The sequence below is a fragment of the Lonchura striata genome, chromosome 13 (assembly GCF_050655825.1).
Source record: "Lonchura striata isolate lonStrDom1 chromosome 13, ASM5065582v1, whole genome shotgun sequence".
NCBI lineage: Eukaryota > Metazoa > Chordata > Aves > Passeriformes > Estrildidae > Lonchura > Lonchura striata.
Window position 1 is genome coordinate 16,077,907 of NC_140715.1, and position 26,943 is coordinate 16,104,849.

The 26,943-nt window shown below is 43.5% G+C and overlaps 1 protein-coding gene across 1 annotated transcript; it reads left to right on the plus strand.

The window, feature by feature from the left end:
- The first annotated feature begins 237 nt into the window (after positions 1-237).
- On the plus strand, positions 238-26,594 carry ITK (IL2 inducible T cell kinase). Its single transcript, XM_085591458.1, has 17 exons — positions 238-565; positions 11,369-11,473; positions 12,483-12,564; positions 13,766-13,894; positions 14,561-14,601; positions 14,962-15,113; positions 15,555-15,620; positions 15,796-15,850; positions 17,962-18,041; positions 18,687-18,823; positions 19,511-19,585; positions 20,286-20,457; positions 21,099-21,315; positions 22,038-22,102; positions 22,188-22,306; positions 23,781-23,938; positions 24,455-26,594. The coding sequence occupies exons 1-17, from the start codon at positions 395-397 to the stop codon at positions 24,524-24,526; spliced, it is 1,896 nt and encodes a 631-aa protein (XP_085447584.1). The 5' UTR covers positions 238-394; the 3' UTR covers positions 24,527-26,594.
- The last annotated feature ends 349 nt before the right edge of the window (positions 26,595-26,943 follow it).

Sequence of the window (26,943 nt, forward strand, 5' to 3'; positions counted from 1 at the left end):
CATCCAGGAGGACAGCAGGGACACTCATCCTGAACATCCATGTTGGGTGCGTGCATTTATAACAGTATTTACCAGATGAGCCAGAAGGAGACAGATGCTTAATCATGCCACACCCCTTTAATTTATCCTTAATCATTGATTCACATCTCCTGCATGTCCCTCAAGTGTTATTTTTTTTCCACAACATTTACCTTAGCGTATATTTCAACATGTGCTGTTCACCTTATGGCTTCAGAGAGGATGTGGTTACAGTCTGACAGAAAGGAAGCTTTGCTGTCGATGGGAAGATAAAGCTCAAAAGCACCTACGCTGCCTCTTGAACACTTTTTTTTTTAATTAACTGCCTTCTTTCTCTTGTTTCTTTCTTTGACGAGGTGCACAGCACAGAGTTCCCATGTCCTGGGAGACAAACATTCTTGGCTCAGCCATGAATAACTGTGTGCTCCTGGAGGAACTGCTGATCAAGAAATCCCAGCAGAAGAGAAGGACCTCACCCTCCAACTTTAAAGTGCGTTTCTTTGTCCTGACCAAATCCAAGCTGGCTTACTACGAGCATCGCCACGGGGTACGTCAGCCGTTTTCTCTCTCAGAGCAATGGAAGGAATGATGAAATTTGTTTAAAGGAAGGAAGGATGATAATGGAGGAAGGATGATATTTGGTACATTTTGTTAACTTTTCTGGTCCTTGCTACAGCACCATGCACTGAAAATTGGTCAAATGGGTAATTTAGAACTTCTGATCAGCAGGCGTTTGGTGTGAATGGAGGAAGAAGACTGAATTTGTAGGGAGAATCTAGTTTTATTGCAGGAATTTGGCATGGGATGTGTGTAAGAGCTGTGCAAGCCTGTGCCTGGCACCTCACATGGGGACAGGGGTGACCTGGGGAGGCATTTTGTGAAGGTCACAAGTGTACCCATCATTGTATCTGTGAGAAAATAATCCACAGATCTTCACGCTCATTCTTTTCTTCGAGGCATCAGGCTGATGGCTGGTAGGAGATCTGTCTAGCATTTTAAAATAAATTCAGCCACCACATGTAATGTGTGGTCTTTGGAGCTGGCTTCAGATGGGCTGTGATGATGAGATCCAGGCTCAGGCCAAGCTGTGATTCCCCAACTTTGCATTTTGTTGATTTTCTAAACATGAAGAAAATTAGAAGTCAATCTGTGCACCCCATTGTGTTCAGTGCTCTAGTGAAGTGAGAATTATTTCCTTCTATTTAGCTGGATGTTTGCAGAGCCTCGTTAGGGTTGTAAATAATCTTGCTTGTTTCCCAACAGTCCCCAAATGTGCTGTTAATCCATTATGTTTAGGCACTGTTCCTGTAGGCAGAGAAGAACTGTGCTGCTTTGGATCCAGCACTGGCAACTTGATACCACCTGATCTTGCTCAGTTGCAGAAAATTAAGTAGAAACAGCAACCAACAATAAAAGTACAATGTGCCCTCATATTTTATCACAACCTATTTAGGGTTATAAACCAGCTTTAAAAGTTTAAAGGTTAACCGTCATTTTCACCTGCATATTATTTCTCTCAAATATGCCAAATGAAATGTTTTTTTGCTTTTACTTTATAGTCTGTTTTTCTCATCTCCATTTTAAACAGGACACAATTTATTGCTGCATACTGTTACTGTCTACGGTTTGAGACTGTCTTTGTTCTCCAAACTATTTTTCAAATGTTATTTTTGTTAGATTTTTAATTCTATTATAACTATTCCACTTAATTAGTTGGGGCTAAATTTTGAAGAGCATCTACATGATTTTGCTGTAGGTGTTTAGAGAAATCTTCACAACTAGTTTTCTTTGGTGCTTTCTGAGTCTTAGTGGGCTTGACATCAATTGAGTGTAACTCTGACTAGATACTTTTTCAGTATGTGTCTTGTCAGCATCTTGAGGGACTGAAATAGTTTGGAAAATCTGACTTGGTGACTTTCAGTGGGGCATAGACTTCACACACTCTGTGTTTGTGGAAATTTTCCCTCTGAGTCTTCCAAAAGGTCATTTAGGTAAGATGACAGTTTGGTGTATTATCCACTTTATCTTATATATTATATATTTTAAAATGCACATTTTATATATGTGTAGATATGTAAAGGTAATTGCACGTGCAACTTTAGAACTTCATGCACATTTGAGGCGTGGTGGGTATATTTGTAATCACAGGGCTCATGTTCCATGAAATGCTGATTTTTCTTCCCACACAAACTATCAAAATCAGGTTGTTACATGAAATGAATTTGTCGCAAAGTAGAGAGAGAATAATTTGTCCTGTGAAACACTCCCAGAACTGATCATCAGCTTCTTCAGTAATCAAAATAAGAGCATGCTGGTGAGCCCTCTGCATGGTCAGGCTATTGCTGCTCTGGAGAGGAACGCCCATGCAAGAACTATCTTGTTTTGTGCTCAGAATGGAGGGAACCCACAGCATTTGAGTTCACAGCCAGTGGAGGGAGGATTCCTCTGATCCCTGCCCAGCACATGGGCTGTGCCACTCCCAGGATTGCACCAGGACCAGGCACCATGTGCAGGTGTTGAAATCAATGATCTGGTGCTCATTGTCTGCTGCAGTCCCTGGCACTGCTTTGCTCTGCTCCACTGGGACTGTCTCAGATAATTTCTGGGGCTGGCAGAGGTCGGAGCAGGCTGTTGCTCCACGGCACGAAATAACTCACACACTCACTCTAAGATGCAAAAGAACAAAAGGAGCAAATTTTATTTCTGACCTCACAATATATAGAATTCCAAAAGTGACAGTGGATTGGAGGATGAAATTGCCACTTCTCCAACCACACTGGTCAAGCTAACAGTCCATCAGTTCTCTCCTCCCACAAAGAAGAATGCAAAACAATCATTATTTACATGAACAGTGCATGACAACTCCAGTAGAAATATGTAAACATCAGAAGGCACAGAAAACATTTAAAATAACTTTAAACTTTTAAAAGAACTTTAAACTTTTAAAAGAACAGGGCGACACAGGCTGTCACCATTGCCAGGGCCAGTTTGCAGGTGGGACATTGCTGGCAGATGGCTGAAGTGATGGGGAGCACCCTCAGGTGTTATATGGACTGACATGGATGGGCCCAGTACATATCTGAGCTTTTAAAGCATGGATTTTTCAAGGGACATCTCTGGGGATGTTTGCCAAGGGTTTTCAATGAGTTTCACGTCTGGTGGATTCCTGTACTCAGAGTTTTGGACTGTATAGTTCCCATCTCTCCAGTCCCTGGTCAGTCAGTAACAACAGCCAGTGCACAAAGTCAGGTAAAACAACTACTGAACTGCTTAAAAGATTGAGAACTCCCACTGATTTCAGCTGGATGACTTAAAGTACACACTTATGCATTAAGCCCTGCTTTATACATTCAGCCTGTATTTAACAGGGTTTAACACCCAGTCCCTTTCTTTCCATTTAAAATAAAAGTTATAAAATGACATTAAAGATTTTTTTTTAATCAGTTCAAAACAAGCAAATAAGCAGGCCAAAAGGCTATGGGGATATTTCTTCAAATGATACCCAAAGCTGTCAAGACAACTGACATCATAAAGGCAGGTTTTTTTTGCAGTAACTGTAATGGCATTTTCATTGTAATTTTCATCTTTCTGCCACAGCTGACAGAGAGCACTGTTCTCCTCAGGGCCAAGCACACAGTGGCCCTTAATGTTAATGAAAGATATTTACATGTCTCATTTGGAGAATGAGCCCCCAATAACTGACAACAATAAAAGCTGTGTTTTCTGGAATTCATTATGCAGTGCACAATTCAGGGCTGTCTTAACATAAAGCAAAGCCCTGATAACAGGCACATGTATTCAGCCCCCATCTCTGCTGAAAGACATCAGAAGTGCCTTTATTATAACATGCAAATCAATTCCAAAGGCAAAAATTATTTGTTTCAGGGTCTGATTTTGTAGCTACTGTACATGTGAGTAAACAAGCTCATGGGAGTAATAATTTTAAGTGTTTCAATGAGTTTGAGCCTCACTACAATAATGGATAATTCAGACACTGTGATGCTCTCAGGGTCCTGGTACACTTGCTGCTCTGCAGAAGCAGCAGAGAAATTAATACCTTTGGGGAGGTGTCTGGGACAGAGCTTCAAGTGTCCTTACTTAGACACAGCAAAATCACTTGAACTGGTGAATTATCTATATCCCCTCCACCCAACAGCTTACGATCCTTGGTAAATCATTCAGGCACATAAATATCTTGAAATTTTATATCTTCATGCACTTGGGGGCTATTATTGGTCCAGCTGATAAAGGCAGCAATGAAAGACTCACCCAGAAAAAGCCAAGTTTTCATTTACATCAGCACAATTCTTCCTACACTGGTCAGATGCTCAGGAGGTCACACAGAGTGAGTCAGCCTTGTCCTGGGCTCTTTCATTCAGATCTTTGATACTCACATATACAGATGGCAAAGATGGCACTTCAGTGGGCCTTGAAATCTGCTTTCAATTCATGTTACACGAGGACAAATGAATAAACTTGGCTGAAAAGACCTTTATCAGCATCTCAGAAATGCTCCAGCTGGTCTGTAGCATTATCTACACGTGGGGTTGCTTGCAGCACTCCAGCTACCCATGGACAAAAAGCAGTGCTTTGCTCCTCAGTCCAGTCCCTTTCACCTTGATGATTCTACACAGAATCCAGCTTGGCTTTTTCCCCAAGCTCTAATGTAAACAAACTAAAACTTTTCTTCTAAAGATCTCCCTTCTGGTCTTTTTGTTAGTTAGAGTGGCCATTCAAACCATTTCTTATTGCTTTGTGTATTCTGAACACCTTAACAGTCATGGAGCTGCAGTCCTCACCTAAAGAGAATTTAATTATGGTTTTAAAGACAACCTTCCAAACAAATACACCTGACTAGATATGTCATTCTTCATAGCCTGCCTTGTATTTATTAACTAGTACTGTTTGCTTGCCAGAATTTGCAATACCACTTGCTTTCTGATGCATATCTCCAACTAATTTATTAATAATACACATATCACCCACAAAGATGTCAGGCTTGGCATCTCCCTGAGTCACCCATTTCAATCAATTTTTATGCAATAAAATCAATACAACCCTAAATAAGATGGAGACAAAGTACAAATCTGTGCCTTAATGTCTAGTAATCTCTGAAAACTTAACAGGAATTTTGAATAATCCAAATTATATTATTGGAGTTGTTGGAGGACAAAGTTGATATTTTTGTCACAATGAGCCTCGTTTCTATTGTGAAATGACAAAATCATGGTAATGCTTGCTGGAGAGCACTTCTTAAATTCATTTAGTCAGACTTTTTGCCAGGATAAGATCAACACTCCGAGCACGACTGTCACCAACACCAGGACAGGTTGGCTGTAACATTGACTGGCCACTGCTTCAAAGCCAAGGACAGAGATTCCACATCTTTCATCAACCTGTTCCAGTCCAACCTACCCAATATTTTTCTAGATATTCACAAAGTTCCTGTTTGTTGCTGTTCTCACTCACGACTCCTGCAGCAGCATCCTGATTCAGGGTGGTGATATTGTCTAGACAGGACTGCCTTGAGCAAAATGCAGGTTCTCTGTGTCTGGTGTCTGTGGCCTTTCTAACTACACAAACATGTGGTAAAGCCTGGTAATAAAAATAGCTCCTTTTTTTTTTTTTCTGGAATAACTAATTTTATCTCCCAGAATATGATTATAATAATTTTCTACTTGCCCTTTCTGCTCCTGCCCAGTTCTGTGCCTATTAGGTCCTTTTCGGTGTATTTATTAGTCTTTAGTTTTTGAAGAAAAAAATTTTAATTACTTCTGAGCAATGTTTTTGCAGCAAATGTCAGATACTTCCATTTTGTTTAAATTACAAAGCCCAAATCTTCCTTCTGTCAGAGAACATTGAGAACGTAGCAAAATCTTCAACCCGTGTTTTCTTTTATATCTTTAAAAAGGAAGGAATACCTCCTAATTAGAATATGTAACAATAAATATGAGGTTTCCTAATAGTGACCTTTTATTAGACTTCTCTATTGTGGCCATTTTTTGCTCCCAGTGCCTTTGACTTTGCTTTATATTCTAATCAACGTTGTAACTTATTTTATTGCAATGCTTGCCTGTTGCTCTATACTCTTTCATCCCTTCTGGCTGAATTTTAATTTTGGCCTTAAAGCTTAGATTCTTTTTTTCATGAAAAAGTGATGTCATATAGTTGATTTAATTTAGCTTCTTTTCTTCCAGTGAATCCTCCATTCACTGCAATCCACTGCTCCCAGTCTTTGTTGGAGTCAAGAACAGCTTTGAAGGAACTAATATAGTATTCAGGACTTGTTCCATGTGCTTTTATGTCATATAAAAGGCTTATTTCCATCATATTAGAAAGCTCATTTGAAAGCCAAAAATCTTCCTTCTTTTTTTTTTTTTTCCCTTCTGTTTCTTGATGATGGCATTGATTTTCTTGTCCAACCACTTGTGCTGTTGTAGAGATGGGTGCCCTGATAACCATCTCGGACAAGACTTGAGCCAAAGTGAATTTTGGAATCGGATTTGGTGGAAATACAGGGCTGGATCGGGTCTATAGGATTGTGTAAATATATAGTAAATAGTTGAATGGAGGCATCTCAAGCACCATTTGAAGATGGTTTTGTTAGTTAATACAATTCTGTGCACTCTCCATCCAGGATTTGCCCACCCCTAAAGCACCTTCCTGGTTTTTAGATGTGAAAACAGCAGTAAAAAAAAATTATTATTCTTTTAGTTCGAGCTGAAGGACAAAATAGTTATGATGGACAGGTAGGACAAGCAGACACATTAAGGGATTTAAATATCAAATATAGCAAAATACATTGGAGATAATCAAATATAACACAACAGCCAGGGTTCTACAGAAAATTCCAGTGTTTTCAATTATCACACCTCTCCAATTTTCCTTCAGAACATCTAGCATGACAGAAAATGCAAAATCCCTTACAAGTTTCTTTTAAAAATCAATTATCTTCAATTTAGTTTTCAGATTCAAAATAAAAATTAGTTACATTGTTTTATTTCCTATAAGCCCCGAAACTATCAGTGTTTCTAATGTGAGAAAACTCACAAAATACCAAACGAAGATAGTGGCCAGGCAAAATTGCTATGAATCCAGTTTTCAACAGTTCTTAATATCCTAATTATTAATGAGAAAAACAGCACATTCCACAGATAAGGAGTATGATAAGAGATAGAAAGTAATTGTATCAACACAGCGTTCAAGGAGGTTCAAGTTCAAGCTCAGGTCTTTGAGTTGGTGAAAAATACTTTAGCAGGAGGGCTACCATTAAAAATAATTCCATCTTGTTCCAGTGATAGCACATAAGCTTCTGGTTGCTATTTCTACATCAAGAAATTCCTTTCCAAATTCTTTCAGAAGCTCAGGAAGGCCTGAAGAAAGCTCCTTGAAAGGCAGGTTCATGTCACTCATTTAAAAGGCTGAAGCTGACCGAGGCAGCTGAGCTCTCTGCCATGGGGAGTTCCACCTTGCACAACCCTCAAAATCAGCTGCTGCCTCTGTTCAGGCTGAACACTGAGCCTGGCTAGAGCAGAGACAGGGAACAGGTGGCTCAGGGTCAAAGCAAAGATCCTTCATCTACTTAATCACAGATTAGTGAAATCAGGGAATGAAGTTTGGCTCAGATTCTTATAAGAAAACCAAAAAACCCCAAACCTGATGGTACAGAGAAGGTCATTAAATGCTTTCATTGATGGAAATGTTTTTGTGGTCAAGCTCGCTGAGGACTGGAATTTCCTACCTTGCTGCTCCCCAGCTGTAAATCAGCTTTCCCCTACCCTCCTGCCAAGGAGGCACTGCCAGCCTTGCACAGGAAGGGATGCTCAGGAGATGTGGAGGCAAGAGGTGAACACAAACACCACTGGGCAAGGAAAGCCAAGCTGCAGCAGGGACAGCCCTCAGCAGGGACTGCTGCTGAGGAGACTGGGGCCACATGAATCTTTGATGGCTTGGTTTTCCCCTCACCAGAACAAAAGAAAGAAGACACAAGTTGTTATGCAACTTTAGAACCAAGCCAGCTTTATGAAGCACAGGATGCTGCCTTTCTGCCAAGAAATGCTGCCTTTGGTTTCCTCCTCTGCTCCTTGAGATGAGGCTCTGCCCTCCCCTGCCTCTCCTCTCCCTTCCCCCTGCTCCCAGCCCTGGTGGCTGCACCTTTTGCCAGGGTCCTTTGATAAACACTGTCCACCAGGAACCTTCAGCCCAACTCGCTGCAGAGCCTTCCAGCCCCCTGTCTTACAAGATCTCAGAGTTCTGTGAAGCCTGAGGGTGCAGGGCCATGGTCAGGAAGTGTGATCACAAGCAGACCTGTGTCACCTACAGCAGCCACTGAAGGCTTCCTGCCCTCTCACCATGAGCTCCACATCCCTGCCCCTGAGCTGGAGAGAAGGGATTCATGTTTTTGGGTGAGCAGCAGTGCTGGTGTCTGTTTTTGGGTGAGCACATGTGCTGGTTTTAGCACATGAGAGATGCCAGGCAGCTCATTCCTCAGGCAGGCACAAAGAGATGCCTCCATTGTGTGTCCATTGTCCCATGGTCAATTATCCCATCATCTAAAGCAGTCAGGGACCACCAGAGTCATCTGATTCATGCAGCAGAGACAAACCAAAGGATTAATCAATGAAAGAGCTGCTGGAGACGTGTGGCAAGAGAAAGGGGAGTACCAAAGATGAAGATGTCAATGCACTGGGCTTGTGATGCACCTGGCTCCTTTCAGAGCTCTTCCCAGAACTGATATATTGCAAATCATGGACCAAACATAAGAAATCAGGATGGGCTGATCTGCAGCATGTGTGCTTCTCCTCATGGCACAGCAGCCTGCCCTGGTTCTTTCCACCACATGGACCACAGCAAGACCACTGGTGCTTTTATTGACCAGCTAAAACATCTACCCAATTATACTCTGGACAGACTGGAAACAACAAATGGAGATCTGTCAGCATGTTTTGTCTCGCCCTTTTAGGAACAAATCTCTGAGGTTTTTCAGAGGCCGTTTTTAAGAGGCTTTTCCTCTCCCCTTCTTTCAAAGTGGCCCTGTTGCTTTTGTTGGATTAAAGTGTGGTCAAACATCACAAAAGCAGGGATATGTTTAACTCCAACCCAGTTTCTGGGTAATGCCTGGTTTGTGAGTGGTAATTCCAGTTGTTTGTCCTGCTAGAGGACTGTAATTACTTTCTATCAGCAGGGTCCCATCAGCTGAGGATCTGCTGGGCAATGTTGTGCTGTAACATGAGATTATGAGGAGCTTCCATCACTGAATTGTGTGATTAAAAGGAACACAGTGGGTCATGAGAGCTGCAGGGCAACTGCACAAAGCTCCTTGAGAAGACTGGACCCTGCCTTTCAGCAGAGTCCAGAAAAGCATCAACAAAAACCAGTGTGCAGGGAAAAAGCAGAGCCTGGGCCTGGCACAGCATCGCTTGCTAAAGCCTCAGGGGAGAAATGCATGTGGGTAAACCCCAGGACTTCAAAGGAATGAGATGAAGGAGGGTTCAGCACTAGCAAAATTGAAGGTTTTTATAGGATATAAATGGCTTTGTGCCTCATCAAAAGGGTAGAAGTCCCAGGGGTAGAACAAATGATAGAGGAGGTTTTGAAGAAGAGACAGAGGAAGCCAAGACTAAAAGAAGTGACTAGATAAGAATTAAAGGAAATGGTGAAAATGGGGTGCAGTAAGACCTTCTAAGTCTTGCCAGCACTCTTGAGAGTTAGTTGGCATTTACATTTAGGGGTGCTTTAAAGCCTTGGGTTTATTGATGTAGGAGAATCCTACACCCCAGAGAGCTACACAGGCAGAGGTCAACAGGACACAGTCCTGGCAGTAAATCCAGAGACACTGGTTAAACTGCAAGCAAATACAAGTACAAACCACAAACCCACCAGCCAAGGCCAGCAAGAGCAATGTGAGACCACACTGTAATAATTTTCCCTTTTTGCCTCAAGTCCAGGAATACAGAGGCAGAATACCCAGCCAGTCGTGCAAGAATGAGGCATGGGGACCCTCAGGGCCTCTCTGTTTTGAGGCTGTTTGACAGTGCTCTGTGGCAAACCTCCCCTCATCTCCAGAGGCATGAGCTGCTGCCCTGGTTTAGGCTGAATTTAATTCTGAAAGTGGCAGCAGTGGGGCTGGCACAGTGGTGGGGATGGCTGCTGCCATGGGACAGAGCTGCAGGGTGGTGGTGACAGAGGGAAAAAGGGACAAGAGGGAGCTGGAGGGTGTAAAACACAAAGAGTTGAGGCCCAAAGGAGGGTCAGAAGGTTGCCAAAGTCTTGCTGAGTCTCTGACTGATAACCTGTGGCAGCTACAAGGCAGCAGCCGAAGTTCAGGCTCTGTCCTGCTGGCAGGGTTTGGAAAACAAGAGCTTTGCAGTGTTTTGGTGCTCTTGAGCCTCACTGATTTCCATCACGCTGTCCCAAAGCTGAGTGGGGGGACAGCTTAGTGCTTAATCCCTACTGAAAATGAATCAAAACAGGAAACCAGCTCGCTCTGAAGAGCAACCTCGTGTAGTGGATCCTGCAGAAGCACCAGAGGCTGAGCCTCAGCTCCACTTCCACCAGCTGCCCTCACCCCTCTCTTGCAAAAGCTGAGTGCCACTGGCCATGGAGCCATGGGGTGAGGATTCCACAGGGAATAGGGTACACCAAGGCAGCTGGGATACATGAATGTCTGCTCTTTTCACTCTTCCCACACTGCCCATACTGTTATTTGGGTAGCTGGTATACCCAAACACCTGGTGAATGGAAGTGAAGCAGAGGATGCCAGAGAAACAGCTTGGTTGGCAAGTTTTTAAGAATAATATTTATTTCAAAATTCCCTGTTGTTTCTTTCTTAGCTGAAAAGACAGATGAAACAAAAATAGTGAAATGTAGTTTTTTGGAAGACAGATACAGTAAAAATGTACATTTTGGATAAAATTCATGGTTTTGAAATTCTCAGTACCCAAACTTTTTAAAATAAAATATTTATTAGTTGATATATTTCAGTATGAAACAGGGGCGTTAGTAAACTGAACATTGAATGAAAATAGTTCTTTTTTGGTTAAAAAGGGATTTCATTTTACTGGAATAAAAGAAGTAAAAGCTGAATTTCAAATAGAGGTTTTGACTGGTTCTCTAAAATCCATGTGCTGAGTTGAAATACATGTATGTGCATATATGTATGTGTATGGTCATACATATAGAGATGCCAAATATAAGAATTATTCTTTACATTTTTTAATGTCTTACATAATCAGTTAATTTGCGTCTGCTCCATTAAAACTAAATCTCCCATGGACACAACAGACTGATCTAATTATTCACTTAATCCACAATCATTAGCATCAACCAAGTGCTTTCCTCTGTCTTTTAGAAAAAAAGGACTTTGAAGGGTTCTGTGGAACTTTCCAGGATTAAATGTGTGGAAATTGTGAGAAGTGACATCATCATTCCCTGTCAGTACAAATACCCTTTCCAGGTGAGTCTGTCTGTTGACCATACAGAGAGAGAGATCACTTCATTTTGTATTTCAATAGCATTTCCTTCACAGTGCAGTCATTAATGAACCCAGCACTGGGTTCTTGATCAGAACCTCTACTCCAATTGAAATAATCAAAAGTCAGTGAGGTTGTCTTGGTTTGAAAAGACAGATGTCTGCTAAGGAAGACAGGAGCCTCCCCCAAAATGGAAAATGGAAAATGTAAAACCCTCCCTCCTAATTGTTATAATTTTGAATTTAAGGGGCTTTTAGGCAAAGATATGGGAGCAAGAATAACAGTTTTTTATTAGGGAAGAGAAGAAAAAAAATCCAAAAAGACCCAATGCAGTAGTACAGAACAACACTGTCAGAGTCAGAATATGACCTGCCACCCTGTGGGTCAGGGTGTTGGTAGCAGTGCCATTAAATGGTGGCTACAGCCCTCCTGGAGTAACAGGTGAGCAGTGATCTTGTAGAAGGGTGTAGTCCTTCTCTGAAGATCCAGTGGTGGTGTAGATGGGCCTGGTCTGCCTTGGAATCCAGTGGGAAAGGGCTGCTCCTCTAGGAATCCACTGGGAGAAGGATGCTGTGGTGTTCCAAATCTCAGGTTATATCCAGGTAGGAATGCTTGGCTCCTCCCCCTGGGCAGAGCTTCTCCCAGTGGGATGATGGAATTTTATCAGCCATGCAGTGACACTCAATGGCCCATGAATAGAAGAGATCTCCCCTGAGGGAGGGTGGGTTGTGGAAGATATAAAGAAAACTGCTCAATTAGCAGAAGATGACTGCCCCGTCAGATAGGAAGAGAATGCACACACCCATTTCCAGCCTAAAACAGAGATTAAGAGCTGCTTCTGAGCAGTCTCTGCTACCCCACTTCCCCACATCATCATTTGGCACGCAGCTTGCTAGTAAGAGGGCTGCTGCCTTTTCCTTTGGTGACTGCCTTGTGACCAGTGCATCTGGGATGGCTTCTCATGGCTGTCTCCTTTCTCTTCCCCCTTTCCAGATTGTCCATGACAGCTACATCCTCTACGTGTTTGCCCCCAACCGCGAGAGCCGGCAGAGATGGGTCCTCACGCTGAAGGAAGGTAAAAACCCCCTGCCCACCCAGCTGTGGAAGGTCCTTATGTCTGACCACCTTTGTCACAAACAATGCTGAGAAAATGAGCAGGGGGAGTCAATGTCTCCAATCTCAGCAGTTGAAGTGTTTATAACCCAGGTAATGGATTATAAAATCAGAATGCTTGTAAATCTGGTGAGTGTGTTTTCAGCAGACATGGGAAGTTTGGATATGGGATGGTTTATTTGGGGACCTTAATGTCTGTCAATATCTGCAGGGAGGTGTTGGAGGATGGACCATCTCTGTTTGGTGGTGCCAAGCAGTGGGACAAGAGGCAGTAGGCAAAAATGACGCCCAGAATTCCCACATGAACATGAGGAAGAACTTCCCTGTGCAGTGACTGGACATTTGTTGCCCAGAGAGGGTGTGAGGTCTCCTTGCCTGGGGATATTCCAGAACCATCTGTGCCACAAGCTCTGGGATGACTCTGCTTGAGCAGGGAGGCTGGACCAGATGACCCATGATGGTCCCTTCCAGCCTGACCCATTCTGGGATTCTGTGATTTGTGTCTTTCTAGAATAAACTCTTAATAAATGACTGTAATTTGAGGTTTCTTCTTCAGGAAGAGATGAGGATTTTCCTATAGCTAATTTTTTAAAATAACCTTTTCTACACAGAAAATTTTTCAGCTCTTATTAATAGATTTTTTTTTTGTTAGATTACAACCTTGTTAGAGAATCATGATTATTAAGGAACATTTCTGTGGGTAGCTTTCATTTCCTATTCACCTCCTGAATTGTGCTGTGGTTCACTCACATGGTGCTGCAGTAACCAACACTGGGGGCAGAGACAAGCAGAGTGCTTGATGTGAGGAAGGTGTCAATTAGTTACATAAAAACTGCACCAGGCTTCTGTCACAGCTTTTTCTGTTTTACAGCACTGCTGCTGTATTGTTCCCCCTGAAAACATTGTGCCTGATGTTCATGCACTGACTCTTGCAATCAAAAGTTATTCCCCTACTCCAAGGTTCTACTTTATCAGCTCTGCTCATTGAACATTTGGAGAGTATCCCCTCCTTTGGACAATTTGAACAGTCTCTTGAAAACAAGCCTGCAGAAGCTTCTTAAAGAGCAGATTATTTCCATTTAGTTTTAGATGACTTCTAGAACAAATGTGGATGCAAATAAATTAATTTCCCCCATTCTTTTTCTTCCCCTAATGTTTTTCAGAAATCAGATACAACAACAGTTTGGCTTCAAAGTGTCATCCAGACTTTTGGTTGGATGGCAAGTGGAGATGCTGTGCTCAGACAGAGAAGATGGCAGCTGGCTGTGTTATATATGACCCCACCAAAAATGGTAAGGGAGTTGTTAAGATCATCCTGACATGGGAAATATTTATTCCTAGCAATAGTAGAGGATTGAATATCTTTTGTACAGAACATCAAAAAATATTATGTTAGATTTCCATAAAGAGACATGTTCCTGGCTTCTTGGGATGTTCTGGCTTATCTTTTACCATATATGGAATTCTATTTTTTTGAATTCACATTTTCCTCTGTGTGATGCTTGGAGCTGGTTTTGAAGTGAGATGGAGAACTAAGAACTTGATCAGCTTGTGGTCAGTCAGCAAGCCATAACAACTTTCTTGAGATAAACTCATTCAACAATGACTGTCCTATTTTAACCAAGCCAAACCATATTTCCTCTGTGGTTTCAATGACCAAATATAATCTTTACTTTGTCTCCTGAAAATGAGCACAAGTGACCGCTTGTCACTTCAAGTGAAGAATGTCACTTGTCATTCTTCACCAAAGAAACATTTACCTTGTATTTTTTACTTTGATGCCTTAATTAATCTGTACCCCAGTTTCCAAGCCCTGCTGAGATTCACTGTGTAGTTGGCAGGTCTTGCTCTCAAAGTCCAAAGCTCACTGTTCATCTGTATCAATTCATTGCATTGGTAGTTTCTCCCTTGGTTTTGTCCTCACCTACTTCAAATCACCTTTCTTGATTTTTTTTCAGCTTCAAAGAAGCCTCTTCCTCCCACTCCTGAAGATAACTGGGTGAGTGCAGTGCTGCTGTCCTTAGTGTCCTGCCCTGAGTGATTGACTACCAGTGGGGAATATGTCCTTATTAATGTTCACCACAGTGCAGTGACCTAGAATTTTACCTCTGATAACATTCCCTGGGCATTTTCTGTGCAACTGAATTTTTTATATGAAATTCATTGTTTTAAAGTACCAAAGATTCTCTTGCTGCCACCACACTCCACTAAATGGTCTGGGGTGCCTTGAGGCTTTTAATCCCAGGGGACACCAGTGCTGCCAGGAAAATACCACTTTAGAGAGTATGCCACTGCTTTTTATGAATATGAATATTAATATAAATGTGAATGTGATGAGCCTTTTACCTAATTTGTGCAGAAATTGTTGCTGGACCCAAGGGAAGCAGTGGTCATAGCCATATATGACTATGAAGCCCAGAACCCACAGGAGCTGACATTACAATATAATGAGGAATATTATGTGATTGACAGCTCTGAGGAACATTGGTGGCTGATTCAAGATAAGAATGGGTAAGTCCCTTTTCAACAGCCAATGTGCAAATCCTTTCTAATTCAAGTTTGCTTTTCCATTAACATACATGTTTATTCCCTCTTGTTCAGCTTTTGCAAAGCATCCTCTAATTTACAGGGAAAAAGTGATGGAAGGTTATTTATGTTAACCGTCTTCCATTTGCTGTTGCTTCAGGCAGCTGAAGAAAAGGTTCTGAAAGTTAATTTTACAGCAATAAACAATTCAGAGTGATATTTGCAGTGATACACAGGGGGGAAATCTGTGAAGCTTTCAAGTTTAGAGGCACAATCAGTTGTTTTCTTCTCCAGTAACTCCACTCAATACATCCCCCCAACACTTTCATCATGCAATGAGCAGGAAAAGCTTTCAAGGCTGACTCCTACAGATGCAGAGAAAATCCTGTCTGTCAGCACACTCACACTTGTCTTGCCTCTCAACAGGCATGAAGGCTACGTGCCAAGCAGCTACCTGGCGGAAAAATCACCTGAGAATCTGCAAGTTTATGAGTAAGTTGTGCCTGTGTGTTTCTTGCACCTATGAGTGCTCTGGATTTGAAGTTGCAAGCCTCAGATGCCCCCACCCCAGCTCACATTCCACCCTGGGGATGGTCCATTCAGAAGCTTTTCAGGAGAAACTTTCCTGGCCTAGAAATGCTGACTCGGAGTCTTTTGATGTTTTCAGGTGGTACAATAAGAACATCAGCAGAAGCAAAGCAGAAACACTGCTCAGGGAAGAGGTAAACCAGTCTTACGTACGGGGTGGATGGGAAATAATAATTAATTAACAATCAATGAAGCCTGCAAGGGTTGCTATGTGTAAGAGAGATGAACCCTGGGTTCCTGCTCTGTGTCCTGAGTGTGTGATGTGAGATCAAGGACCACCAGCACACCCACCTTATCTCCACGTTAGCTGAGCATGGATGGAGCTGTGCCATCCAAACACACCCAGTAACTGGAACTGGAGGAACACTGCTTCAGAGCACTGTGCCAGCTGAAAACTGTGATTTTAGCTCATCTTTTCTATCTCTGCAGGAGGCCTGTGGATGCCAGTAGTTCTCTGAAAATATAACCAATCTTGTGCTGAAGTGTTTTGGGTGAAAGCCAAAAGTATGCCTGTGGGTTTGTTTTTTTTTAATTGTGTGTGTGCATGTAAGCACACGTCTTTAATTTTTCAGTTGAGCCAGAGTTTTCCAGTGAAGACTGTACTGAAAATACAAAGAATAAGCTTCTTGTTCAAATTTTCCACACAAACACAACCTTAATTTTTAAATCAGCACTTACATTAACAGGTGGCCCTGTTAATAAACACAAATAAAGTGTTTTTTTCCTGGAACAGTAGTATTTTATGGAAATAGCAGCATTTTTGTACTGTTTTAAAAAATCTTGTACAAAGTACTAGAGGAAAAGTCCACACATGGTTTAGTAGTCTTATTTTTTCTTTCAGCCCTACCAGTGCAACTTTTCTGTGGTAACTACCCCCATGTGAGACTTCTGGTTCAAGACCTTCCAAACTTCACAGCTCCCCGCAAAAATGTGGCCAAGTTTGTGCGTGATCGTTGGCTAGGCTCGGTGTCAGCTGAGAACGGAAGGGCAAGAATAGAGCTCAGAGTAACTTGAGCAGGATGCTGCCACCAAAACCTGCCCACCCCCAGTCCTGAAGCCCTCACTGTGCATGATTAAATGCTTCTACAGGAGCAGAGACCTTTTCTAGAGCTTTCCTGTGCCAGATACTGTGTGGTGCAGATGCAGCAGATGTTGTGCAGACACTGAAGGGCTGACCCTGGATGTTCACAGCTCAGCAGGCTGATCCCACCTGGGCAGAGCTGCACAGCCAGCAGCTCATACCCAGGGATGCAGGAGCAGCTCAGCCCCTGTGCTCAGCTGGAGCTGATCAAAGATCCAAGGAAGGAGGCCCAGGCAGGGTGCACTTGGTGGATTAGCTCTGCATCAAGGGTTGTGGGTGGGTAGAAGATATTAAATGGTGGAAACCATGTAAAGCAAAGGAGGAGGGAGTGAAAAAAATCAGGCACTTGGGATGCCAGATGAAAATCACCTTTATCTGCAAACAGAAGAAAAATGTGGGGTTTATTACCAATATATAGGCCAGTACAGCACATTCCAGCCAAACTGTGATGTTCAATCTCCTGGGCTAGTGGGATCATGGCCTATGAGGCATTTTAGCATTCAGATGAGTGGAAAACAATTACAGTGAAAAGTTAAAAAGAAAAATTGTTCTGTGAGTGCCAGACTGCAGGAGGATTGTTTTCTTACCCATTTCTGTTAGATACTGGATGACTGGTATACCTAGGAAAGGGCAGGGTCATGTGCAAAGTTTTCAAGTTTGTGGTACATTGGTAAAATATCATTCCTACACTCCCATATCACACTTTATCTCTGGTGATTTGTTCTGTGGCTGCTCACTCCATGGGGAGCACTCAGAGGGGTTTGCCTTTCCACTCAGCCACACATTTTATTGAACATGTGTTCTGTCAGATAGGGCTGAGGGCAGTCAATAGATTCAGAATTTCCAGGGGAGAGATTTGGAGGGACAGAGAGGCACACCCACATGCACTCAGCACAAGTGCCTGAGTCTCATTTCCTCTGAGAGCTCTGAGAGGAAGCTGAGGTAAAAGCACCTAACACCCTGCAGGCCCTGGGCAGCCACCAGAGCTGTGCATGGAACACACCAAGCTCTGTCAGTGGGGTGATGGCTCTTTTTTTTCCCTGTATGTTTAGCACATCTTCATGACAGGGCTGAAATAAGCACAGCTTTGCTCCCAGCCTACTTCTTTTTTTTTTTTTTCCATTATGCCTCTAACCAGTTTTCTTTCCTTTGCTCCTGTTCCAGGGTAGAGAAGGGGCCTTCATGGTGAGAGATTCAAGGCAGCCTGGCATGTACACAGTCTCTGTTTTCACCAAAGCATTAAGGTACAGCTGAGCTCAGCAGCTTTACACATCAATTACATCAATGAAATGGCTTCCATGAGTGTGTAATCTCTGTATAGTTGTTTTGGCATTATAACCAAAGGGCAGAAGGCTCATGAAAGTGATAGAGGGAAAACACTTCCAAAAAAGGCAGAAGAGTCAGCTGCCAGTCCCAAAGTGCATTAAAGGCTCCACTTCTCCCTGAATCTAAATATGTGCCCATAAATAGTCCTTTGGACATCACTGGGGTTGTCATTCTGATGGCATTGTCCCCTGAACTGAAGTGTCAGTGGGATCAACATGGGCTGTGTGCTGGACTCACCAGAGGTGGGAAGTGCAAGAAAAGTAAAGGGGTTTCAGGGATGGAGCAAAAAGTTGTATTTCACGAAGAGGCAAAGAAACTTAGTATACAGCCTTCTCTTATCAGGAAACCTCAGCCTTTCTCTAGAGATGAGACCTTCTGCAAGTGAGAGGGAGAACATACAAGTACACAGAGTTCATTAGCAACTGCAGCTCACTCCTTGCTCCTCCCCCATTCTTTCTGGGGGGAAAGTTCTCCACTTTGCTCACTCATTTCTTTTTATACCCCAGATCCCTGTCTTTTTGCTGCAAGCTATTTTCTCTCAAAGAAAACCTCCTCTTTTTCAGCACGGACAACAATCCTGTTATAAAGCATTATCACATCAATGAGACAACTGACTTTCCCAAGCGCTACTACCTGGCAGAAAAGCACGTGTTTGACTCCATCCCTGACCTCATCAACTACCACCAGCACAATGCAGCAGGTGAGAGAAGCTGAACAGAGATGTTGCTGGTTTGCCAGGTGACTGTTCTGAATGAAGGAGGGCTCCCAAGCACTCTGTCCTTACAATGAAATGTTAAATGGCATCACCTTTTCTCCCACTTATTCTGAAATGGCCATTTCAGGCCAGCTTCCAGCATTACATCCTCACTCTGGTTGTCCTTCTAAGGCTGACCATGACCAACACAGATGTCATAATGACATATTATAGGGAGCCCTGGGGGTGTATCACTGCTGCCAGGGCAAGCTATCTGCAGGAATTACACTGCAGGGCCTTCTTGAGGTGATCTATCCCTGGGCCTTGACTTGAAACAACATCAAGGACATGGCCAGTATCCATAACCAAACATGGTGACTCCCATCTCCACAGTCCAGGAGTACCAAGGGAAACACTGGGCTTCAAAAATACCAAGTATCATTTGGAAATTCATCAGAGTTTACAGAGACAAAGCTCTGGATGTGCAAATGGGAAATAAGCTGAAAGTGCTCAGAATTGGCTTCATTCTGTCAGGCAGGAAACCGGAGCCTGCACAGAGGTTCAGCTGCCCTCAAGTGGAGCTGAGAACTCAGTGCAATAAATCTGCTTCCAGAATCCAAGCTGCCCTCTGGGGTGGTGGCAGCCAGGCTGCCATGGCTGTGCAGTGACAGGAACCTGTCCCCGTGTCCCCAGGTCTCGTGACGCGGCTGCGGTACGCGGTCTCCTCCTGGAGGAAACAGGCCCCCATCACCGCCGGCCTCAGCTACGGTAAGGTTCTCTCGTGACTGCATGGCAATCACACTCCTGGCTGGTTGGCTGGGTGATCCTGCACATCCCCACGGATATTGAGGAATATTTGTGTGGTTACAGCCACAATAAATAGCTTTCTTCAGGTCTTTGCGCTGTGCTGTTCACCAGCTTGTCATCTTTGTCATGGCCATTGATAAAGAACTGAACTGATCGTGTAGTGCCTTGAAGGAGGTGATGAGAACCTCAGGGTCTCAGTGAAGTCAACATTAAATACCAAAATGAATGCTGAACAAAGGGGATGGAAATGGGAGCATACAATAATTTGATGAAAGCTGAGTGTCTCCTGGAAGATGCCTTCATTTGAATATTGTTGTCAATAGAATTTTGCCGGTATCATCTTTATTGTAATTCTTGGAGACTTCAAAGCAATTCAAGCCCCATGTTGTGCTGGGTACTGCACATAAGCATGGTAAAAACAATCCTCCCTGAAGAACTGGATAGGCAAGACAAAGAGGGAGAAAGGGGATGTTGTTGTTCCTACCCTCGAACATGACCTGCAGCATGGACTAGTCAAATGAACTATCAGAGATCAGACAGGCAATTTGAGGGAGAGCCAAAAAGTCTCACTTGGAGTCCTGCCTCAGTGTTTAACCCACAAAAGCTTTTTGTTTGACATTCTACTGCTCAGTCCTTATCCTTTCCCCCTTGCAACCAACAGGAAAATTGGTGATTAGTGCCTCTGAGCTCACCCGTGTGCAGGAGATTGGCAGTGGTCAGTTCGGGGTGGTCTACCTTGGCTACTTGCTGGACAAGACCAAAGTAGCCATAAAGACCATCCGTGAAGGAGCCATGTCTGAGGAGGATTTCATCGAGGAAGCCAAAGTCTTGATGTAAGTGTAGATTCACCATGACAATCACATCCTGTGGGATTCATAACACATTCAGGAATCTGAGTAGGGAATTCAAACTTGGATTATCTGCTATGTATCTTAATAGTAAATAGACTGGTGAGCTCTGGTGGCTACGAAGGAAGGCAATTCAAAGTGTAGGTGAATTACTGTGCTTCTAAGTCTATCAATATCCAGAATGGTCTTCCAGATCTCTGCTATTCAGGAAGGCAAGGATAATTGATAGTGCATTTTGGAGAGCAAAGTGGTTTTTCTCAGAAAATATATCTTAAAACTTAAGGGCAATTTCATTGAAAAGCCTTACCTGTAAAATGTTTTGCTTTGCACAACTGAATATATTTGTTTAATTTTTTTTCAATTTCCCTTCCCACAAGACAGACAGAAATTGATTTTATTTTTGTTTGATTGGATGGTTTTCCACACAGAAAAAATCTTTCGGTGACCACTACCATTAAAATGGGATGATATTTAGTCTTTGGTCTACACATCTGCAAAGCTGGCCTTTGCAGTGAGCTGGGAGCAGCACTGTGACATAAATTGCTGTATATAACACACTTGCTGTGAGGATAGCAGGCACTGAGCCTATTTCAGCCTCTTTCCCACCTTCCCTCCCTACCCCACAGGAAGCTGTCTCACCCCAAGCTAGTCCAGCTTTATGGTGTGTGCTTTGAGGAGGCTCCCATCTGCCTGGTGTTCGAGTTCATGGAGAACGGCTGCTTGTCCGACTACCTCAGGAGCCAGCGGGGCAGCTTCTCCAAGGAAACCCTGCTGGGGATGTGCCTGGATGTGTGTGAAGGAATGGCTTATCTGGAACAAAACTCTGTCATCCACAGAGACCTGGTATGTTGGGGCCATATGGATTTTTTCTTTGCTCCAGAGGGGCTTTTCCCTCTGCTTTCTTCCTTAATTTCAGCTTCCACACTCCTCCTGCCTGTTTATAGGAGATCATGTATCTGCCCTCACTGCAAAAGCAGCACAAATACTTTAGGGAAAAAAAAAAAAAAAACCACCAAACAAGTCCAGGAGCACTGATCAATCTATTCCCCTTAACTGGTTTTGGGAGAGAAGAAACAAGCCATAACATTTGGTTTTTTTTTTTCCTGAGTGGACTCTTTTGCTCCCCAAGAGCCACAGTACTGACCACTCTTCAGTGAAGATGACAAAAAGACCTGTTCTAGCATAAGTCATGTATAAACATGCATTGATGATAAAATAGTTTTAATTAAGGGGTCTTCAGTCAAGCTCCATCAGTCACTGCTGCAGTTCCATTAGGTGTGCAATGACTGTGAGCAGCTGTGGCTATTTTAGGGTCTTGTTCCAGCCTTTCTGGGCAACAGGGGCCTGTCAGAGTGATGGCTGAACAGCTTTTCTGGCAACAGGATCATGCTGCAAAATGTACAGAAAACATAAGAAGCTCAGGGTTTTGTCCTCTTTGTGTGGCACAATGTCACTTTGATGCTCCTTTTTTAAGCATGATCTGCTCTTCCATGACAAAAGCCCCTGAGTGGCTGTGACAGTGTTTTAGCTCTGACCTGATGTCTTTGCACCTTGTTTCCTTGCAGGCTGCCAGGAACTGCCTGGTGGGGGAATCCCATGTGGTCAAAGTGTCCGACTTTGGGATGTCGAGGTAAAGGCACCGGGGCTGTGCAGGGTCCCTTGGGGCTGGCACGGGATGGGGTAACTCAGCATTCCCCCTTCTTTTCCTCCTCCAGGATTGTCCTGGATGACCAGTACACCAGCTCCACAGGTACCAAGTTTCCAGTCAAGTGGTCTGCCCCAGAGGTTTTCTCCTACAGCAACTATAGCACCAAATCTGACATTTGGTCATTCGGTAAGGAATCCTTGTCAAAATGGAGAAAATTCAACAGCTCCAGCTGAGAAAAACAGGGGGCTCAGTCCTCAAATAAACTCTCCCCAACACTGCATCCTCTGGACTCCAAGGGGTTTTTAACTGAATAATGGCTTAGAATGGCTAAATCAGAGAAAGAAAGGAAAGAATATCAAACTACCGAGATACTTCAGAACACTTCAAATATTACCAATTGAATGTCTTACACATGTGCAACTCTATAAAATGCCAAATAATGAACTCTGTTTCATGCTGACGAGGAGAGGAGAGGAGAGGAGAGGAGAGGAGAGGAGAGGAGAGGAGAGGAGAGGAGAGGAGAGGAGAGGAGAGGAGAGGAGAGGAGAGGAGAGGAGAGGAGAGGAGAGGAGAGGAGAGGAGAGGAGAGGAGAGGAGAGGAGAGGAGAGGAGGAGAGGAGAGGAGAGGAGAGGAGAGGAGAGGAGAGGAGAGGAGAGGAGAGGAGAGGAGAGGAGAGGAGAGGAGAGGAGAGGAGAGGAGAGGAGAGGAGAGGAGAGGAGAGGAGAGGAGAGGAGAGGAGAGGAGAGGAGAGGAGAGGAGAGGAGAGGAGAGGAGAGGAGAGGAGAGGAGAGGAGAGGAGAGGAGAGGAGAGGAGAGGAGAGGAGAGGAGAGGAGAGGAGAGGAGAGGAGAGGAGAGGAGAGGAGAGGAGAGGAGAGGAGAGGAGAGGAGAGGAGAGGAGAGGAGATTCAGGCATTCCATCTCTCTGCATGTCAGTCCCAGGGCACTGATGCTTCACTCAAACCCTGCCCTTCCAAATTTGCTCTGCTGACTCCATATCCTTTATGCTGATCGGAAAACGTTATTTCACTGCTCACACTTCTCACCTCATTTCCTGCTCCACAAGGCATTGTTTGACAGTTTGTGTCCATTCTTTGGTCTCCCTTCTGGACCCTCACAGATAAGGGCACCGCTGTGTGTTTTTCCCCAAAGCCATAACAAAGGCTGTCCCCTGGGCTGTGGATCTGGCACACTCATGGGCCTGGCCCCTCTCCAGCCCACACAGTGAATGGGACAGTGTGCTGTGCACAGCTCACAGTCAATGGGGTGCCACTCAGCCCTGGGGCCAGCAGTAAATAATGCAGGATTATAACTTTTGCTAGTCTGTGCCTGTGGATTCTGTGCTTCCCGTGCCCTTTGCTGGCTGAAGCTGTGGCTGGATCTGTGCACTCCTGGGGTGGGCTACGAGCAGCACAGCAGGAGCTGGGTGCTCAGACCCTTCACAGACTCAGCAGGGAGATGCTTCAGAGAGCACCAGAGATCCTGGCTGGCATCCTCTAACTGTACAGCTGTGTTAGGGCTTTTCTACTGAGAATACAAGTGAAAATGCTTTCCCAAGTGATTGCTACCAATGTTGAGCTGCAGAGAAGAGCAGGTAGAAAGTGGCCTTGCTGAGGATTTTGTTTGCCTCCTTGTGATTTTTTCCTGTTTGGTTGCTTTAGGAGTGCTGATGTGGGAGGTTTTCAGTGAAGGCAAAATCCCCTATGAGAACCGCACCAATGCAGAAGTGGTGGAGGAAATCAATGCAGGATTTCGGCTCTACAAACCCAAGCTGGCCTCCAAGGCAATTTATGAGGTGATGAGCCACTGCTGGAGGATGGTGAGTATTGTACTGGAGAGCCCTATTTCCCAAAGAAAATAACTCCCTTCTCCTTGGCTTTAAAGGAGGAGAGAGACTTATGCACTCCACATGCTAACAGAAGATAAAATCCTGGAGGTGAAGCACTGTAGCTTTCATCTGCACTACCAAGCAAACTCTGGACTCTCTGCCTTTTATTTGACTTCACTGAGAAGCCTATGTAGTGCACCTAACTCAAGTTAATTCCACTATTTCCTTGCTAAGAAACCTGTGGATGTGTGGGGCTGAGTTCTAACAGTGGTAAAAATGACAGCCAAGTCATTACAAGGTTCTTAGTGTCCACCAAGCCAAATTCACTGGTAATACAAAAGAAATATTACACAGAAGGAAGTTGGTTGTTACAGTGGCATTTTCTCTATATGGGTAGATTTTATTCTTGTTAATACTCAGTTTCTTTCCAAGGTTTTCCTTGCTAACTTTGCCATTCCTCTTCAGCTGACATTAATGTTCTTCTTCTCTCTTCTCTCCCTTGCTCAGGGGAAAGACGAGCGGCCATCGTTTTCTCTTCTGCTGTTTCAGCTGAGTGAAATCTCTGAGTTTGATGTGTAATCATGGCACTGCATGCTCAGCATAGCCAAGAGAGTCCTGAGAAGAGAGAAGGCTGGATTTTCCCCAACAAAGCATTAACAGGAATCCTCTCACCATAAACACTTGCCCTGTGCCTGGGGAGGAGAGGACAGAGGCTGGTACTTCCAGACAGACAAGATAACCCCAGGTCTTCCAGAGCCTAGACAGACAGAGGCTTTGGCTTGGCCAAGAGTGTGGTTTGCATCTTAAAACCAGAAGTGACTATTGAGCATGGAGTCCTGAACCACACAGTCCAAGTGTTTCTCCTGAAGAGACAGCCTCAAAATTAAGAGATCTGACATTGCTGTTCTATTTCTATGAATCCCTAAATGAAGGTCTTCCCTGGAGGGGGGTAAAAAAAAAAAAGCTTTATTTAACTGAGGAGGAATGTTTAGACATTTTCCTGGCTCTCTAATTCAGAGTGGGCTGGACCTGAAAGCTCTGAACAGGAATAAGCCTGGGAGACACAGAAGCAGGCTGGATTCAGTGACTGCATTTCTGATGCTGGTATTTCAAGGTGGTTTTGTTTTCCCTTTGCATGATTTTTCCTGCAACTGTGGTATAACAGGAACAGGATTTGGATACCTGGTAAGCTGCAGTGGTGTCTGTGTGTGCATGCAAGTTTGTGAGGGAGGAATACAAAAAGAAATGCATGTGCTGAAGAGTCTTGAAATTCTCTCAAATTGCATTGTACAGTGAGTGGGAAAATAGGACTCTGATGCAAATGGAGACATTCTTGGAGGAGGAAGTCAAAGCTGAATGTTTATATTGATTTTTTTCTTCAGTCTTCCTACATCAGAAGATTAATATGTGACCTCCACCCAAATTCTTTGAACAAAATTTGGAGGACTGAGCAGTGCAGAGTGTTATGTGTTCACAGTCCAGGACAAGCAAGAGTATCCCAGGATCTGATTAACTGTGAAAGGCACAGGAATCTACTCCTGAACTGGTGCATTGGGCAGGAAGGAGCCAGAGGGCTCAGGAGGGAGACAGGAGGAGAAAACATGCAGAATATGTGCTGAGTACACCAGTGATCATGAGAAGAATTCTCTCATACTTTAAAAAGTAACAGAATCACCACGAGTAAAGACTTCTCCATCTCTTCTGAGAACAAAGGCACCGACCAAAGAAAAAGTCCAGTGTGAATGGCGTGCCTGGGTTCTTCCTCCTCAAGGAGTTCCACATTATGTGATGACAGCAGAAGGTATAAACAAAATCCATCTCCTGGTATTTCAATTAAAACTGTAGTTTCACTGCAAGACAGAGACACTGTTTTGACATAACTGACTTCAAACCCCATTGAGTGGGTGTTGGTGTCATGCAGAATTTGTAAATAAGATCAGGACTTTTTGCTAAGCATTAACAATCACTAGGGAAGTCAAGAGGACTCACAGATGATATGTGCAGACATGCAATATGTATTTTTGATGCTTCTCTGTTTGGGCAGGTGAGAACACAAGGAAACCTTATACAGCAGGAGCTTCCAAAAACCCTGACGTGCAAACTTCTAGCAGCAACCTCCTGTCATTACACAAGTCAGGTTCAAATATGTTTGCCAACAAAAATGGAACAAGGAAATCATGTAATCCCATGACCTCACATATCCTGTGTCAAATTATTTCTTCATAGAAGAAGGCTTAATTTTTGGTATTTTTCAAGCTCCTTGTTCCAGGGTGGCTTTTAGGAGCCAGAATATCTTTTCAGGCATGTGGAAATGGGCAAAGCATCAGTTCCTGCCTTACACATCTCCCCACACTGTGACAGAGGTGTCTACAGGCTCACAGAGTTCAGCTTCTGCCTCACTGCCCCCACCATCCTTGAAGGAACCAGGGATCTGCTGAGCATGAGGACATTGCTATTAAGGAGCAGCAATATTGCTCTACGAGGTGACATTTCTGAGGTTATATTTATATTTAGATAAGTGTAATATTTATTAGCTAGAGTGGGTTGCACAAAACATTATTGTGATTGTTTATGTTCAGTTTTATTTTGCAGTCTTTCTATGCACACAATGTAGACTTTAACAAACAATAAAATTGCTGAGTCCCAACTGTGACTTTCACTATATGTGAGCAAAATTGCAAAAATCATGCACCTATAATCAAATCTCCTCCACTAAGATGCAGTCAGGCATCTTCTGGCTTTCTGAAATATCTCTGTTCCCCAGAACTATGGTTGTATTCTGGGGTTACACAATGTGCTGGGTTTATGGGGGTAGGAAGCATGCAGAATCTCTGCAAATATGGTAATTTATTACACAGGCACAAGATTTTTAGGTCTAAATGTCCATTATGGTGGCTTTAAATTCTCTGAATCTTCATAAAATTGGGGGTGGTAATATCTGAGTGCTCCCAGAGGGTGTTTCCCTATAATTTTCAGGGCACTTCAGGAATCTCAAA

Coding starts and splice junctions, on each gene's coding strand:
- ITK (XM_085591458.1), top strand. CDS start 395: ATGTCCTGGGAGACAAACATTCTTGGCTCAGCCATGAATAACTGTGTG. Junction 18,042..18,686: donor GTTTTCACCAAAGCATTAAG/GTACAGCTGAGC, acceptor CCTCTTTTTCAG/CACGGACAACAATCCTGTTA. Junction 18,824..19,510: donor CCACCAGCACAATGCAGCAG/GTGAGAGAAGCT, acceptor CCGTGTCCCCAG/GTCTCGTGACGCGGCTGCGG.